This window comes from Stomoxys calcitrans, chromosome 2 (assembly GCF_963082655.1).
Source record: "Stomoxys calcitrans chromosome 2, idStoCalc2.1, whole genome shotgun sequence".
Classification (NCBI taxonomy): Eukaryota; Metazoa; Arthropoda; class Insecta; order Diptera; family Muscidae; genus Stomoxys; species Stomoxys calcitrans.
The window spans coordinates 101,857,341-101,876,040 of record NC_081553.1 but is presented as its reverse complement, the minus strand read 5'-3'; the positions used below and the strand labels follow the sequence as shown (position 1 = coordinate 101,876,040).

The following is an 18,700-nucleotide window of genomic DNA, read 5'->3' as shown; positions in this document are numbered from 1 at the left end:
AGACCCAAACCAGAAGTCTTAGTTAGAAGCCTCTGCAGACCAATCGCATATCGACTAGAATAGCCTGGCGCAGTCATTCCAATACCTTTAGCTTGATTCCAATAATGGTTGATTGGGGCAATATACTCCTTTGGGTACATCATGCGACCCCCCAAACCTTAATTGAAATTTTTAAATCAGATTCGTGGTTTTGGGTTCAATCTTTAAACAATCTTCTGCGGAAGGCTTTTAAGTTCTGGAAATTAATTGTTTTATTAAAAGATTCACATAAAATTTCCAATTGACAATTAAATTTCACGCACAAAAAGTATTTTTAGTTTTCGTTAAAAGAAATAATTTTTCACAAAAAATCCGTTGAAACCCGTCAAAACCTAAAGATTTCAAACAAAAAAATGTTTAAATTTATGCAAAATTGCTTTAAACATTAGGGAGATTCTCCCTCGCCGCAAAAGAATGTCAATAAAAAAGGTTATGTAGAAAAATCGCGTGTTTGCCTTAAACCACCAATAAATAAAAAAAAACAGCGCAAAATCATTATGGAGGGGATGATGGTGATGTGGTGGTGGAGGTGCAGGTCATTAACAAACCCATAGTTAATCAGCCCATATGAAGTCGGAGTGTGATTTTTCTGTGTTTATCTTTCACCTGTAATCGCTAAGAGATCGCATTTCAACGCCTGAAGAGTGATTAATGGGGTCGTCTGCAGACAATGATCGTTTAGCCGATGATTAAGTGAATTTGAATTTGAAAGCTATTCATTCAACCAATCATCCACTCAGTCAGCTATTTAGTCGCTTCATACATGCCATTTATTATTTATTTATGACTTCTTCTGCTGCTGCTGCCGACATAGAACCCCCAGGCAGGGTATCACAACATTGGCTTAGGCATGGACTGCCAACCTGAAGAGGCCATGGCAAATAAAACAAAAAGTAAATACGAAAATGACTCCAATTGGGCGGAGTTGGGGCTTTCTTTGAAGAATAGGCAAAAAAGCGGCCTTTTTTTCTTGATTCTTGGCTTCTGTTTTACTTTTTTGGAGAGGTTTTTTTCATGAGTGCCAAATCTAAAGTTTCAAGCTTTATTGAAACAATTAAGCTTGAGGCTTTTGAGATTTTAAAAGGCAGGGGAGAGTAAATACTTTTTACAGAACAAATCTTAAGCTTGAATGAATTGTTGAAATTTCTAATGTTTATCAAAATTTGCTTTAAGATTTTTTTTGGGTATATAATTATTTAATTTATGTTTATCATTGTTATACCACTCGTTTAGTAATCGATTTCTCCTCATTAACTTCTCAAGTGGAATACTTGGAATACTAAAAGACTTGATAGAATGCATGCAGCAAGTAAATAAAATTCAGGGTGCCAAGGTCAAATATCAATGAACCAAATGTTCAATATTGAGGTTTCTAAAAGCTTGAGAAAAAAAATCGGAAGATTGTATTATGGAAGCCATATCTGGACTGAATTTCGTTTGATTATTGGAAGGCTTAAATATAATTCACATATAGAATTTCAGACAAATAGGACAAAAATTGAGGCTTCTAAGGGCTCTAGAAGTCAAGTCGAAGGACCACTTTATATGGGAGCTATATGCAAATCTGAACCGGTATGGCCTATTTGCAATTCCTAACAACTTTAGGTTAGGTTCAAAAGTGGGAGTGGATATTAATCCGCCCCATGCCACTATGGACTTACACCTAAGGCAGAATCGGCTTGTTGTGCCCTCTAATTACTAGAAAGTAACCTCCCAAAGAAAATCTAAGTTAGGAATTCCGTGCTACTTACAAAATCTCTAATTGTTTTCCATACCACGCCCCTAAGTTGGTTCATGTCTGGCATTATCTCCTCACCAAAGAGAGAGTCGGTTATTGTCTCGTCGGCGGCCCCCTGTTCGTTAGGTGGTATTAAGTGTCCTGCCACGGCACTTCCTTATGGCTCAATATGAGGATATTTGCCTATTCTAGTCTTCCCACCGTAGGGCAAAGGTTAGCATGTCCGCCTATGACGCTGAACGCCTGGGTTCGAATCCTGGCAAGAACATCAGAATATTTTTCTGCTGTGGTTATCCCCTTCTAATGCTGGCGACATATGTGAGGTTCTTTGCCATGTAAAAACTTCTCCATAAAGAGGTGTCACATGGAGGCTCCTAATCATTGAGCTTAAAATTGTATCGGACAGCACTCATTGATTTGTGAGAAGTTTACGCCAGTTCCTTAATGGAATGTTCATGGGCAAATTTGCAATTTGCAATTATCCTTCCCAATCTTGAAAAAGGCAGGCTGGGTCCCGTAGTACGCCATGCCTTCAGTCTTAGACAAACTTGATCAATGCCCACCACAAGGAGGGTTATTTCCTCCTTCTCCTTCCTGTCGAAGACCTCCCATTTCTCCACGGCCAAATCGTGGTTTTGCTTGTTTAAGACTTCTATCATGCGTTCCGTTGCGTATTTATAGCCCTCACCCATGATGAAGACCGTCGCCTTGAGAACTGGGGGATGTCCATCTTTCTCACAACGGCGAGCTTTTCGCCCCAAGGATTCTGGATACTTACAACGAGATTTTTGACGGTATCAATACATTCTGCTGACGCAAAGCCCAGCGTCAATATGCCCTCTCTATACTCGCAGCTTATAACTTGTGTGGGTGGACTTCCTTCAGAGTTTAACACATGTTCGAAAACCCGTTCGTTTACCAGATGCTCCACTTGGGACCGATGATCTGATGGAATCCTACCGGATACACTGCCGATATCGATGACTGCATAAGTCATATCATCTCTATTGTGGCCCCTTGCCACTCTGGCGTAAGAGGGCGGCTCCTTACCTTCTCAGCGAGCATCTTCCCCTTCCATGACGGCTGTGGCATACTTTTGGAAGTCACAGTCCCCCCTCAAGACTCGGGGGCCGTGCGCGCTTCCTTCGTTCCTGTTTCGACTTTGTCTCCCTCCGCAGGACACTGTCTGTAGTCTACATTGCGGGTGGGCTGACTTGGTCTTCCCAGAGTAGTTGAAAGCAGGGAGTTCTTTTTCTTCTTCAGCGTCTTAGCAGTGTTACGCTTTTCGGGAGCTCTGATTCTCTTTCCAGCTTGCGCAGAAGTGTCTGGAAAGTCAGTTCCATCCCTTCTGGCAACCTACACTTTCGCCCGATTGCACTACCGGTGTTCTCCTCTACTCCTCTGTCTCCTTCGTCGTGCCGCGGATTGCTTTTTTGGTCTACTTGTGAGCTTAGCAAAGACCTAGTTCACTTCTGCGTCATTTTGCTGTTCTCAGCTCCCGATTTAGGTGGAATGACTGTTTCATTGTTACTGTCGCTGAATCGGAAACACCACCGTTACTGAAAGGCTGGGGACGAACTGCGCATCCGTCTGGTTTATCCGTCTGTTGTTGTTGTAATTGTAGCCACATGCAAAGGTGGCGATCCCCGCTAAGCTCCTGTAGGTGAGCAAGTTCGTTCCGGTCCAAAGGACCAATCGCCGCGGAAACAGGGTGGCCATTGATTATTGGCACTCAGTATTTGTGCAAGAGCCGGTGCCCCCCGGCCTCTCACTGAGACTGTCCCCTCGATACCACCGGTTGTCCGCGACTGTCGTTGCAGCTTTCCCGCATGGAGCATTCACTATCTGCTACCTGTGGACGCGACCGGTAGCTCGCAGCTAAGCTTCTCGTAACAGCAATGAACACCACACAGATCGGACCTCGAATGTTCCGGCCTGTGTAGTGTTCACAGTTATTCGGGGGTTTATCCGTCTCTTCCTCATTTATTAGACGGACGTCTTGATGTGGGCTTCAAGCATTATTCTCGACTAGAGGTGCCAAGGCACCCACACCTTTAGGAGGGTTAGACAACATGCTACGGTCTGATGCCGCAGCTACTGGGTCTTTGGAGCCCATTTCGAACCTACTCCTGAAAGGCTTTAAAATTTTTCGTAACGGGTACCTATTCCGATATACGGACATTTTTCTTGGAGGAGCGAAATGAAAACACGTCCGCTCCACTCAACGGTTACTTTATTAAAGACTTTAGTTTAATGTCATTGGCTATGACAGAACAGTTGTCCTATTAGCTATTAGGCATAGCGATCCTAGTGCCTCGATCTTCTGCGCTCATTTTATAAATTCTGACACCAAGTTTTGAGGTGTCTCCCACCGCTTGATCTTTCCATGGGTCTTTTGGTTGTCCCGATTTGCGTGTACCACCGTGTTTGCCTTCAAAAGACTTCTTTGATGGAGCTTCTTCATCCATTCTGATTCTGGTGTTTCATACGACGCATATATTCTCCATTAACGCAAACTGGTCCATATATTTTACGAAGAATCTTTCTCTCTAACACTCCAACCAATGCCTCGTCTGCTTTCACAAGTACCAATGCCTCAGAACCATATAACAACACGAGTAGTATTAGTGTCTTGTATAGTGTAATCTTCGTCTGTCGAAAGGTACCCTTGTTTCTAAACTGTTTACTAAATCCAAAGTAGTACCTGTTTGCCAGTATTATGACTTCAAAAATATGTCTTTGGAAGTATAGTACGAGTTTGATATCAATATTTTAGACAAAGTGGTTGAGTGGGCTACTCAACCCAAAAGGACACGTAACCCGATTGGCTACGTAGCTGCCTGCAACATCGGACATTGTATCCAATATAAAACGGTTTCCATAGCCTCCCCATGAACAAAGAGAGCTCCCTTAGCCTCACAGCTGGTGGCAACAATTAGTCTTTGATGGAATATTAAACAGTAGGTGTATTTTTGAACCGCCGTCCACTCGACAACAACACCATATAGCTTTATAGGTTTGGCAACTAAAGGCAGTATATAGCCAGTTCTCTACACAGAAAAATAAAAATAAAAATCGGTCTCAATCACGAAATTAATTGATCCAATTAATTTCTTAATTGAAACTGCTTCAATCACAAAAAAGATAATATCAACCAGTGTTTGAAAAAGGTGATGAAAAAACATTGCATGTTCAATTAAAAAAATTATTGGAATTTTCTGAAATTCCAATTAATTATTTAATTGATCAAATTCAAAATATTATTAAAATTTCAATTAATTTTTAATTGGTCCAATTAAAAAATGATTGACATTTTCGAAAAATCCAATAATTTTTTTTAATTGGATCAAATAAAACTTTAATTGAAAATAAAAATGTTTTCAATTAAAAAATTAATGGAATCAATAATTTTTTTTAATTGAATCCGGATTTTTTTTCAATTACCATCGTGTTTGAATTTTTGGAAATTTTCAAAAGTTAATTGATTCAACCATTTCTTTTATTAAATAACGATAGTTATTGAAATTTTTGTCATTTTCAATTAAAAAATTAATTGATATTTTTTCTGTTTATAAACAGCATTCAAATATGTTCTGTATACGAATAAGAAGAAGTATAATAATAAGAGTTTGGCAATGTTGATGTGTTAGTTGTTCTTAGCATTCATGATTAGTTTGTATAAAAATAGTGCATTGTAAGGCTTTCTTCTCTCTTGCTGCGCTAAGGAGAGTTGGAGGCCTTATTGGGCCCTGTTTCAAAACAAAAGCTCTACACCGTAGTCAAGAGTACTCGGGTATGTAGGGCACCTTAATCAATTTGACAAAAGTGCTGATGAAGATACATGGCGTATCAGAAATCATGATCCACAAAGTCAGGCAAAATGTTTTCAATAATAACACACACTTGCTCAACTTTAATAAGTTCTTTGCTATGGCTATTCTTTGAATAGAAAGCATTGAATATGATCTCGAGCTGGAAGAGGTTCGAAAAATCACAATAAGTCACAGTTTGAAACACAGTTTTATGAAAATCTTATTTTTATTATTTTTCTATCAAAATCAAATTTTGACAAATAACATTTCAATAAAATTTTTTATGAAAACACATTTTTATACACTAATTGGGCGAAAAATTTAATGTCTTTTTATGGCATTTCAATGAAAATTTCTAACCATTAAAGCTCATTTTCTTCTTTGTTCATGATTTAAAGAAACATATCAATAAAAAGCAATTGAAAACTGCCACATGGGATCTCTGCATGTAGCCCTGGCCTTAACAGAAAACAAAAAATCCATGGGATAATTAAAAATTCGTGTAAAATTGAACGCACAATTAAAGCCTAAACTATTTCTTCTAATCTCCAGCAAACGGTAAATCATTGTCAGCGGCGTTGAAAGTAATTTTGCGAACAAGCAAATAATTAATCACGAATTGTTTTTTTGTTTTTTTTTTTTTTTCAATATTCAACTATTTTATCTCACTTTCGGTCTTTGCATTGCATTGCAAAGACAAAAGAAAGCAAAATGATATGTTGAGGCGGCATGGCATGAAACTTAAAGAAATCCCCCCACTCCTACTTTAATGAAATAAATAATTTGTTCAAAATTTATTAATGTAATGTAGTATGATAGACATCAGCCATGAAGGTATTGTATTTAGGGAGAGCAGTCTATTGATATAACCAGGCTGCAATTGAATTTCTATGCGTATGGAAGTTGTTACTCACGCTGACATACTTTCTGTCATTTTAAATAGAGTCTCTCAATGGAGGTGATTATTTTTGCCCAATGGTCATTGATCGGCTTTAGATTAAGGACTGAGGGATATGAGAATAGACACAGCCACCCTCCAAGCACCCTGTCCACTTCTTTTGTGCCAACTTAATGGCAAACAAGTGAAATTGTTTGAAAACTACCATTTTCAAATGTAATTAAATTGTCATTCGATTCATTGAGATTTTTTTTCTTAATTCGATTGAGATATGATTTTTGCCAATTCAAAAACTTGAATGTGTCTTTATGTAGTTTGGAATACTTTCAATTTCTCAAATCATACAGCTTTTGGTTTTTTTTTTTGTTTGTTTGGGGTTTTTTTCATTATTATTTTTTTTTTTTTCTTACTGATAATTCACATTAAGCACAAATTATGTGGGTTAAGGCTGTGGGCTTTTGTTGCCTTTGGAAATGGACAACAATGATCGGCATCGCCAACCCATGCCGCCATCGTCGTCGTCGTCGCCGCAGTGTTAAGAAATTCCATTTGAAATTAATTTTGCATGTTTTTCTAAAGTCAATGATTTTTTAATGTGCTGAATACACTGTGATACAAATTTCGAAGAAATTTTTGTTTAAATTTCATTTGAAGAGAAACTTTTTAATTTTTATTCCCTCCACCAAAGGATGGGGGTATAGTAATTTCATCATTTTGTTTGTAACACCTCGAAATATGCATCTAAGACCCCATAAAGTCCGTCCGTTCGTCTGTCTTTTGAAAGCACGCTACTTTCGAAGGAGTAAAGCTAGCCGCTTGAAATTTTGAACAAATACTTCTTTTTAGTGTAGATGGGTTGGGATTGTAATGGGCCAAATCGGTCCATGTTTTAATATAGCTGCCATATTAACCGATCTTGGGTCTTGACTTCTTAACCCTCTAGAGGGCGCAATTCTCGTCCGATTTGACTGAAAATTTGCACGTAGTGTTTTGATATCACTTCACAACATCTGTGCTAAGTATGGTTCAAATCAGTTCATAACCTGATATAGCTGTCATATAAACCAATCTTGGGTCTTGACTTCTTGAGCGTTTAGAAGGCGTAATTCTTGTCCGATTTGGATGTAATTTTGCACGTGGTGTTTTGGTATCACCGCCAACATTTGTGCGAAGCATGGTCCGAATCGGTCTATAACCTGGTACAGGTGCCATATAAACCGATCTTGAATCTTGACTTCTTGAGCCGCTGTGTTCTGATATCACTTCCAACATCTGTGCTGGGTATGGTTCAAATCAGTTCATAACCTGATATATTGTAGCTGCCATATAAACCGATCTTGGGTCTTGACTTCTTGTGCTTTTGGAAGGCGTAATTCTTATCCAATTTGGCTGTAATTTTGCACGTGGTGTTTTGATATCACCGCCAACATTTGTGCGAAGAATGGTCAAAATCGGTCCATAACATGGTATAGGCGCCATATAGACCGATCTTGAATCTTGACTTCTTGAGCCGCTGGAGGGCGCAACTCTCACAAGAATTGGCTGAAATTTGGAATGAGGTGTTTTAATAAGACTTCCAAAAACTGTGACGAGTATGGCGCAAATCGGTACATAACCTGATATCGCTGCCATATAAACCGATCTGGGATCTTGACTTCTTGAGCCTCTAGAGAGAGCAATTATAATCCGATTTGGCTGAAATTTTGTACAACGGCTTCTCCCATGGCCTTCAACATACGTGTGCAATATGGTCTGAATCGATCTATAGCTTGATACAGCTCCCATATAAACCGATCTCCCGATTTTGCTTCTTGAGCCGCGAATCGGACTATAACTTGATATAGCTTCTCCTCCTCCTCGTCCTCGTCCTCCTTCATTATTCTTTGTTTGCCTAAAAAGAGATACTGCGCAAAGAATTCGATAGATGCGATCCATGGTGGAGGGTATATAAGATTCGGCCCGGCCGAACTTAGCACGCTCTTTCTTGTTTTTTTTTTTCTAGAAAATTCAAATGCAAATTGCAAATTGCAAATTTTGCCCATGAACATTCCACTAAGGAACAGGGACAAACTTCTCACATATCAATGAGTGCAGTCCGATTCAAGTTTAAGCTCAATGATAAGGGGTCTCCTTTTTATAGCCGAGTCCGAACGGCGTGCCGCAGTGCGACACCTCTTTGGAGAGAAAACCACCGCTGAAAATTTTTTCTGATGGTCTCGCCAGGATTCGAACCCAGGCGTTCAGCGTCATAGGCGGACATGCTAACCTCTGCGCTACAGTGGCCTCCTAAAAAAAGAAGAAAATTCAAATGGGAATAGCAAATTTATCTCCCAAGGGATATGTGGGAAGACTTCTCGCATATCAATGAGTGCTGTTCAATTAAAGTTGGATTCGAACCCAGGCGTTCAGCGTCATAGGCGGACATGCTAACCTCTGCGCTACGGTGGCCTCCTAAAAAAAGAAGAAAATTCAAATGGGAATAGCAAATTTATCCCCCAAGGGATATGCGGGAAGACTTCTCGCATATCAATGAGTGCTGTTCAATTAAAGTTACAGCTCAATTTTATTGAATGTTCTTTTTATGGCATAGTCAGCGTAGAGCGACACCAGTCAATATAGATGTTTAACATGACAAAAGACATTAGTAAAATGTTGCCAGAAGGAGCAAGGGTAAATTTTGTTCTTGCCATCTTGATTCAACCCCGAACGTTCACATTACAGGCAGGCATAAAATCTGCGCCGTTATAACCCATAGAAAATTTTCTCAATAAAATATTTTAAAAATTAAATTTCAAATGAAAATCTCTATATTTCAGTTATCCAGGTCCTTCTTTCAAGCTTGACTAATAAACCGCATTTTTCTTTTTCTCTTTTATTTCAGAATGTCATTAAGAAGGCAAGGAATTCATCTCACAGCATCCTCTTTGCTCAGCACTCTACTAACAACTCTCATCGCATCACCAATACTTCTAGTCTCTTCGTATGTCATCGATCCCAATGCTTTAACAGATGCCGCTCAGAAATCCTTGAACTCAGCTCTCTCCTCTAAAGTGATATTTCAGAGTCCCAGTGTTGAGAACATCCTAAAAGAGTTCATAGTGTCTTCGAAACCTTTGTCATTGCGCAAATATTCAAATCGCCCAAAGACAAAGAAAACCAAAAAGGATTCTCGCATCTATTATATACCCATACCACCATTGCCATATCGTTATATACCTGGTATTGGCTATGATTATCAACCCATGAAAATAAAACCTTTGCTGGTCGAACCTTCCTCATTGCCAGATGTGCCAGCCACCACAGATTATACACCAAATTATGGTCCACCACAAAATCCCTACAAACATTATCAACAACAATTGCAGAATTCCTATTATCAAACGGCAATGCCAGGTGGTCATCAACAGCAACAGCATCACTACCATCACCAACAACAACATCAAGATGTAACCAGTAGTCAAATACCGGTTACTGTGGTCCCAACAAAACCCCCAGCACCCCCTTTGAAACCTACAGATGTGGCGGAGAGCAAAGTCTATCGTTTGGATCGTCATGATTACTATTTCAATGGGCGACCCTTCCGATTACAGGTAGCCCATGCTGGGCCCAAATCACGTCTGACGCCACAAAACCTAAAATCTTCATTCTATTTTAATAAGAACATTATTTATTAAGTTTTTACTGCATATAAACATTTTATGTTATAAAATTAAATAATGATCATTCTAATTTTGGTATGAAATAGGGTAAGTAAACAAACTGAATGATATATTGTATAAAGATCCTATATTTCATGTTTCCAAAATGTATGAAAGACCTATGATTCTTTCATAATATAACTTAGCCAAGACATGAACCTTAAAAGCATGTAATATCAACATATTGAAAACTGCATAAACAATAGGAGTATTGATCATGAAAACGAATAACAGCGTGCTAAGTTCGGCGGGGCTGAAACTTATATACGCTCCACCAAGGATCGTATTTGTCTAGTTATTTGCCCGATATCGCTTTATAGGCACTTGCCTATAATGGATACGTATTGCTATGCTTTTGGAGCTATACCAAGTTATGAACCGATTGAGGCCATACTAGGTTCGGCTGTTGGAGACCAAAAAGTCATTGTGCAAAATATTAGCCAAATCAAATAAGAATTGCGCCCTCTTGAGGCTAAAGAAACATAATCGAGAGATCGGTTTACATGGAGGTTATATCAGGTTATGAACCTAGTTATATCGCACTTGGCACAGTTATTGGAAGTCAAAGCAAAAGACTTCATGCAAAATTTCAGATAAATCGGATAATAATTGCGCCCTCTAGCGCCTCAAGAAGTCATGATCCGAGATCGGTTTATATGGCAGCTATATCAGATTATGCACCGATTTGAACCATACATGACATAGTTGTTGGAAGTCAAAACTAAACACTTCATGCAAAATTTCAGCCTAATCGAATAATAATTGCGCCCTTTAGCGGCTCAAGAAGTCAAGATCCGAGATCCGTTTATATGGCAGCTATATCAGGTTATGAACCCATTTAGACCATACTTGGCACAGTTGTTGGAAGTCAAAACAAAACACCTCATGCAAAATCAATCAAATCGGACTATAATTGCGCTCTCTACAGGCTCAAGGAGTCATGAAACGAAATCGTTTTATATGGCGGCTATATCAAGTTATTAATCGATTTGAACCATACTTAGTACAGTTGTTGGAAGTCATATAAAATTTCTGCCAAATCGTATAAGAAGTGCGCCGCCTAGAGGCTCAAGAAATCGAGATCCAAGATCGGTTTATATGGCAGCTATATCAAAGCAAGAACCGATATGGCCCATTTATAATCCCAAACAATCAACACTAATAGAAAATATTTCTGCAAATTTTCAAGCGACCAGCTTTGTTCCTTCGACCAAGAATACTTTGTTGGGTCTCAGATCAATACATATTTCAATTGTTACAAACGGAATAACGAAACTATTGGGTTGCCCAAAAAGTAATTGCGGATTTTTCATATAGTCGGCGTTGACAAATTTTTTCACAGATTGTGACTCTGTAATTGCATTCTTTCTTCTGTCAGTTATCAGCTGTTGCTTTTAGCTTGCTTTAGAAAAATAGTGTAAAAAAAGTATATTTGATTAAAGTTCATTCTAACTTTTATTAAAAATGCATTTACTTTCTTTTAAAAAATCCGCAATTACTTTTTGGGCAACCGTACACCCTCATACTATGGTGGAGAGTATAAAAAGGATATCAGTACAATAGTATCAGCGGCTACACGGGTTACAAATTGTCAGCAGTGGTTATCCCCTCCTAATTCAGGGGATTTTTGTGAGGTACTATGCACGTAAAAGCTTCTTCATCGGCCCTTAAAAGGAGGTCCCTAATCATTGAGCTATAAATTCGAATCAGACAGCAACCATTGATTTGTGAGAAGTTTGCCCTGTTCCTTAATGGAATGTTAATGGGCAAATTTGTATTTGCACTTTCTATAAAAAGCCTAAAATCAAATTTCTTTAACTTTTATATGAAAGCTATTTTTATACCCACCACCGAAGGATGGGGGTATATTCATTTTGTCATTCCGTTTGCAACACATCGAAATATCCATTTCCGACCCTATAAAGTATATATATTCTTGATCAGCGTAAAAATCTAAGACGATCTAGCCATGTCCGTCCGTCTGTCCGTCTGTCTGTTGAAATCACGCTACAGTCTTTAAAAATAGAGATATTGAGCTGAAATTTTGCACAGATTCTTTTTTTGTCCATAAGCAGGTTAAGTTCGAAGATGGGCTATATCGGACTATATCTTGATATAGCCCCCATATAGACCGATCCGCCGATTTAGAGTCATAGGCCCATAAAAGCCACATTTATTATCCGATTTTGTTGAAATTTAGGACAGTGAGTTGTGTTAGGCCATTCGACATCCTTTGTCAATTTGGCTCAGATCGGTCCAGATTTGGATATAGCTGCCATATAGACCGATCCTCCGATTTAGGGTCTAAGGCCCATAAAAGCCACATTTGACATGTTTCTTTAATTTGGTGCAGATTGGTTCAGATTTGGATATAGCTGCCATATAGATCGATCCTCCAGTTTAGGGTCTTAGGCCCACAAAAGCCACATTTATTATCCGATTTTGATGAAATTCGGGGCAGTGAATTGTGTAAGGCCCATCGACATCCTTCGTTAATTTGGCTCAGATCGGTCCAGATTTGGATATAGCTGCCATATAGATCGATCCTCCGATTTATGGTGTAAGGCCCACATTCATTATCCGATTTTGCTGAAATTTGGGACAGTGAGATGTGTTAGGCCCTTTGACATATTTCTTCAATTTGGTCCAGATCGGTTCAAATTTGGATATAGCTGCCATATAGACCGATTTCTTGATTTATGGTTTTGGGCCCATAAAATACTCATTTATTGCCCGATGTCCCTGAAATTTGCAACAGTGAGTTAAGTTAAGCCCCTTTACATACTTCTGCAATATCGCACAGATCGGTCCATATCTAGGTTTTAGGTTTTGGGGCCATAAAAGATGCATTTATTGTCCGATGCTGAAATTTGAGACAGTGAGTTTGGTTAGGCTCTTCGACGTCCTTCTTCAATTTTGCCCAGATCGGTCCAGATTTGAATATAGCTGCCATATAGACCGATCTCTGGATTTAAGGTTTAGGGCCCATAAAAGAGGCATTTATTGTCCGATTTCGCCGAAATTTGGGACAATGCTTAGTGTTAGGCTCTTCGACATGTTTATGCAACTTGGCCCAAATCGGTCCAGATTTGGATATAGCTGCCATGTAGACCGATATCTCGATTTAAAGTCTTGGCCCCATAAAAGGCGCATTTATAATCCGATTTCACTGAAATTTGACACAGTGACTTATGTTCGGCTTTTCGACATCCGTGTCCTATATAGTTCAGATCGGTATGAGGTATATGAGTATAAGGTATGAAATTTTTACCGAATTTTGATGAAAGGTGGTTTACATATATACCCGAGGTGGTGGGTATCCAAAGTTCGGCCCGGCCGAACTTAACGCCTTTTTACTTGTTTACTATAATTTTCTATTTCACCTATTTTTTGTAAGGCTATTTATTTCTGTTTTGTGTTTGGTTTGTAAGTTTTTTTTTTAACTTTCAACCAGCCTATGCTGTTCAAAGTTTGCAAAAACCGCTTCCATCAAATTTTGTCCAAATTAATAACTAATAGAAAGATATAGTTGCGGTTACATCTAAAAGATTGGAATTTGAATCATTTTGATAAAAAATATTTTTGGCAGCAAGTCTGAAAGTTTGTTTTTAGCATAATTTACTAAATGGAATACTGTGGCACTAACAAATTACAAAAGTTATTTTTTTCATAATCAATTTGGAATATGATAAATTGGAAACATATGGCGCCACTTACATTGATATCTCTTGGTGAGTGTGAAATGTTTAAAGAAATAGAAAGTGTTGTTCATCACGTGAGTTTATAGCTACCACTGTGAGATGGTGGTAAAGTAATATTGTCATTCGGTTTTTAACAATTCGATATATAGATAAAGAACCCTATAAACTATTTGCATTGTTAAAAGTCGGTCCAGCCATGACCCTACTTCCACGATGTAATTCATTGCAAGAATCAATGTGCAAAATTTCTGCAATATTGGATAAGGTTTCCGTCTTCTTGATTAACTATAGTTAAACAAGAATTAAATTTCTAAAATGGGTTCATTTCTGGGTCTATATCCTAACATAGAACCATTTGGACCACTTACAAGACCAATCAATCTACACAAAAAAAATTGTATTTGTCCAAAGTGCAGGCAAAAGTGCAGTTTTCTGGGAAAATGGCAAACCAAATCAAATTTGTATTATTAATTATTTCATTAGTATGTGTTTGAGCCCAAAATTCCCTTTGAGTACCATTTACCCTATAATTGGTGTCATTTCACTTTGGTAGGGCAAGGGCCCTTGTTATGGGGGTACAAAAAAATATTCGATTTTTGCAAATTTCCCTGTTCTCTGCACTTTAGCCTTGACCAAAATTTCTTTCGAAATTAACTCGTTCGAAAAATAACGTACTCCTAAATTTAATTTTATAGCAACCCATATCAAATCAAATCAAAACGTTCAAAAAATTTTTTATTTAATCATTTTTCAAATTGCTTTTGAATTATAAGTTGTGCCCTTCCTTTATTTCGCCCTAAGGAAGCCTTTTGTTCAAAATAGAATCAAGCAAAAGTCTCCTTATTACCAAGGCGTATTTAATACGCCTTGCTTATTGCAAACAACTGTTATGTCTAGAACACCCCTAGCTGTCCTAAAGATTTGATTGATTTTTATAACAACAAGTAAAAGCGCTTTAAGTTCGGCCAGAGAGAATCTTATATACCCTTCACCATGGAACGCATGTGACAAGTTCTTTGAATGACTTTTGCAAATATATGGGAACTATATCATGTTATAAGTTATATATGGACCGTATATGTCATGGCAGTTAGAAATCCTACAAATATGCCACGTTCATAATTTCATCCAAATCGTTTAGTAATAGCGCCCTCTAGAGGCTCATGAAGTCAAAGCGGGCGATCTGTTCAAAGGCAGCTATATCAGGTAAATAACCATTTTAGACCTTACTTAGCACGGCTATTGGAAATTATAGCAAAACACTACATGCAAAATTTCACTGAAATTAGTTGCGCCCTCAAGAGGCTCAAGAAGTCAAATCGGGAGATAGATTAATGTGGCAGCTATATCAGGTTATAGACGGAGTTGGACCATACTTGGCACGGCTGTTGGAAGTTATAACAAAACACTGCATGCAATATTTCAGTCATATTGGATAATAGTAATACAAATAAAATACAAATTGCGCCCTGTAGAGGCTCAAGGAGATAAATCGAGAGAACGGTTTATATGGGAACTATATCAGGTTATTGGACGATTTGGCCCATACTTGGCACAGCTGTTGGAATTCGCTGCAAAACACTGCATCGTATAGCAATAGCGCCCTTTAGAGGCTCAAGAAGTGTAATCGGGACATGGGTTTATATGACAGCTATATCAGGTTAACAACCGATTACGACCGTACGACCGGCACGGCCTTTGGAAGTTATAGCAAAGCACACCATGTAGAATTTCAACCGAATCGGATAATAATTGCGTCCTCTAGAGGCGCAAAATGTTATATAGGGAGATCGGTTTACATGGGAGCTATATCAGGTTATAGACCGATTTGGACCGTACTTGGTAGAGATGTTGAAATTCAAAACACTGCATGCAAAATTTCAGCCAAATCGTATAGTAATAGCGCCCTCTAGAGGCTCAAGAAGTTTAATCGGGAGATGGGTTTATATGGCAGCTATATCAGGTCAACAACCGATTACGACAGTACTTGGCACGGCCTTTGGAAGTTATAGCAAAGCACACCAAGTAAAATGTCAACCTAATCGGATAATAATTGCGTCCTCTAGAGGCGCAAAATTTTATATACGGAGATCGGTTTACATGGGAGCTATATCAGGTTATAGACCGATTTGGACCATACTTGGTAGAGATGTTGAAATTCAAAACACTGCATGCAAATTTTCAGCCAAATCGTATAGTAATAGCGCCCTCTAGAGGCTGAAGAAGTTTAATCGGGAGATGGGTTTATATGGCAGCTATATCAGGTTTTAAACCGATGCGGACCATAACCGCCATATACGTTACAAATCATAGACAAGGTCACTGTGCAAAATTTCAGCCAAATCAACCTCTAGGGGATGAAGAAGTAAAAAAAAAAACATTTTTGGCAAGTATGTTAGAAATCATAGAAAATCTCACTATGCCAAATTTCAACCAAATCGGATAAGAATCAATAAGTAAAATCGGGAGATCGGTTTATATGCGAGCTATATCAGGTGATAGACCGATTTAGGTCATACTTGGCACAGCTGTTAGAAGTCATAGCAAAACACTTCAAGCTAAATTTCAGTCAAATCGTATAAAAACCATCGCCCTCTAGAGGCTCAAAAAGTCAAATTGGGAGATCGGTTTATATGAAGCTATATCTGGGTTTGGACAGATTCGGACCATAATCGGCACGTGTGTTACAAATTATAGACAAGGTCGCTATGCAAAAATTCAAAAAAGCTGATAACAATTGCGCCCTCTAGAGGTTTAAGAATAAAATCTGGATATCGATTTATATGGAAGCTTAATCAGGTCATACACCGACTCAGAAAATATTTAGCAAGTATTTTGTTGGATAAGAATTCCACGCTCTAGATGCTCAAGAAATAAACGGTGGATTTCGGTTTATATGGGAGCTATATCAGATGATAGACCGATATAGATCATACTTGGCACAGCTGTTGGAAGTCATGGCAGAACACTACATGCAAAATTTCACCCAAATCGTATCAAAATATAGCCTTCTAGAGGCTCAAAAAGGCAAATCATTTTATATCGCAGTTATATCAGGTTTTGAACTGATTCGAACTACAATGGGCACGTATTTTACAAATCATAGACAAAGTCACTATACAAAATTTCAGAAAAATCAGATAACAGTTACGCCCTCTAGAAACTCAAGATGTAAAATCGGGAGTTGGTTTATATGGCGGTTATATCAGGTTTTGGAGCGATTCTGACCATAATCGGCACGTATGTTACAAATCAAAGACAAAGTCACTATGCAAAATTTCAAAACAATCAGATAACAATTACGCCCTCTGGAGACTCAAGAGGTAAAATCGTGAGATCGGTTTATAGGGGAGCTATATCAGGTTTTGGACCGATTCGGCACGTATATTACAAATCATAGACAAGGTCACTATGCAAAATTTCACCCAAATCAGATAACAAATACGCCCTCTAGAGGTTTAAGAAGTGAAATCGGGAGATCGATTTATATGGAAGCTTAATCAGGTTATACACCGACTCGGACCATATTTGACAAGTATTTTGTCGGATAAGAATTACGCCCTTTAGAGGCTCAAGAAGTAAAATCGGGAGATCGGCTTATATGGGAGCTATATCAGGAGATAGACCGATTTAGACTCAACTTGGCACAGCAGTTGACAGTCATACCAGAACACTACATGCAAAGTTTTAGCCAAATCGTATAAAAATAGCGCTCTCTAGGGGCTCAAAAAGTTAAATCGGGAGATCGGTTTATATGGCAGTTATATCAGGTATTATAAAAATATCGCCCTCCAGAGGCTCAAAAAGTCAAATCGGGAGATTGTTTTTTTTTGAACCGATTCGAACTATGATCGGCACGTATGTTACAAATCATAGACAAAGTCACTATGCAAAATTTCAGAAAAATCAGATAACAATTACGCCCTCTAGAGGCTCAAAAAGTAAAATCAGGAGATCGGTTATATCAGGTTTTGGAGCGATTCTGACCATAATCGGCACATATGTTACAAATCATAGACAAGGTCACTATGCAATATATCTGCCAATCGGATAATAGTTATGCTCAAGAAGTAAAATACAGACCATTCTTGGTAAGTATGTGTAAAATCGGCAGAACGGTTTATATGGGGGCTATATCAGGTAATAAATCGATTAAGACCATACTTGGCACAGCTGTTGGAAGTCATAGCAAAACACTACATGCAAGATTTCAGCCAAATAGTATAACAATAGCGCCCTCTAGAGGCTCAGAAAGTCAAACCGGAAGATAGGTTTACATGGCAGCTATATCAAAACATGGACCAATTGGGCCCATTTACAAACCCAACCGACCTGCACTAATAAGGAGTGTTTGCGCCAGACGATAAGGTGTTTATGTACTTTGTTGGGTCTCAGATCATCATTATTTCGATGAGTTACAAACGAAAAGACAATGTTAGTTTACCACCATTCTATGGCGGAGGGTAAAAAAACTAAGTAGAATAGTAAACTACGATTGACTTAATCGAACCAATAAACCATTTATAATTGGCATGCCATTTCGAATCTCTATTATCGAAGAAGAAGGTTAAAAAGGGGGTTTATTATAGTCTTTCATGCAAACCAACATTAAAACCCTTCCTACATATAATACAAACAAAGGTCAATTATCAAAATCCCACCAAGGGAATTCCTTAAAGCACTGAACAATCAACAAGCCATAAGAAGTAAGGCGGGCGAAAGGGCACGTTCACAATCGCAGCCAAGGAAACTGTTGCTATTTGGAATAAACGTATCTACTCAGCCAAAAGGCAAAGAACATAACATGTGCTGTT

At 38.4% G+C, this 18,700-nt stretch overlaps 1 protein-coding gene across 1 annotated transcript in view; it reads left to right on the top strand.

The window, feature by feature from the left end:
• Window positions 1-10,214, top strand: part of LOC106082963 (uncharacterized) — a 16,650-nt gene extending 6,436 nt beyond the window's left edge. The window contains exon 3 of the mRNA XM_059361563.1: window positions 9,369-10,214. Within this exon, the coding sequence (XP_059217546.1) occupies window positions 9,369-10,161 (793 nt within the window). The 3' untranslated portion in view covers window positions 10,162-10,214. The remainder of the gene's footprint in view (window positions 1-9,368) is intronic.
• The last annotated feature ends 8,486 nt before the right edge of the window (window positions 10,215-18,700 follow it).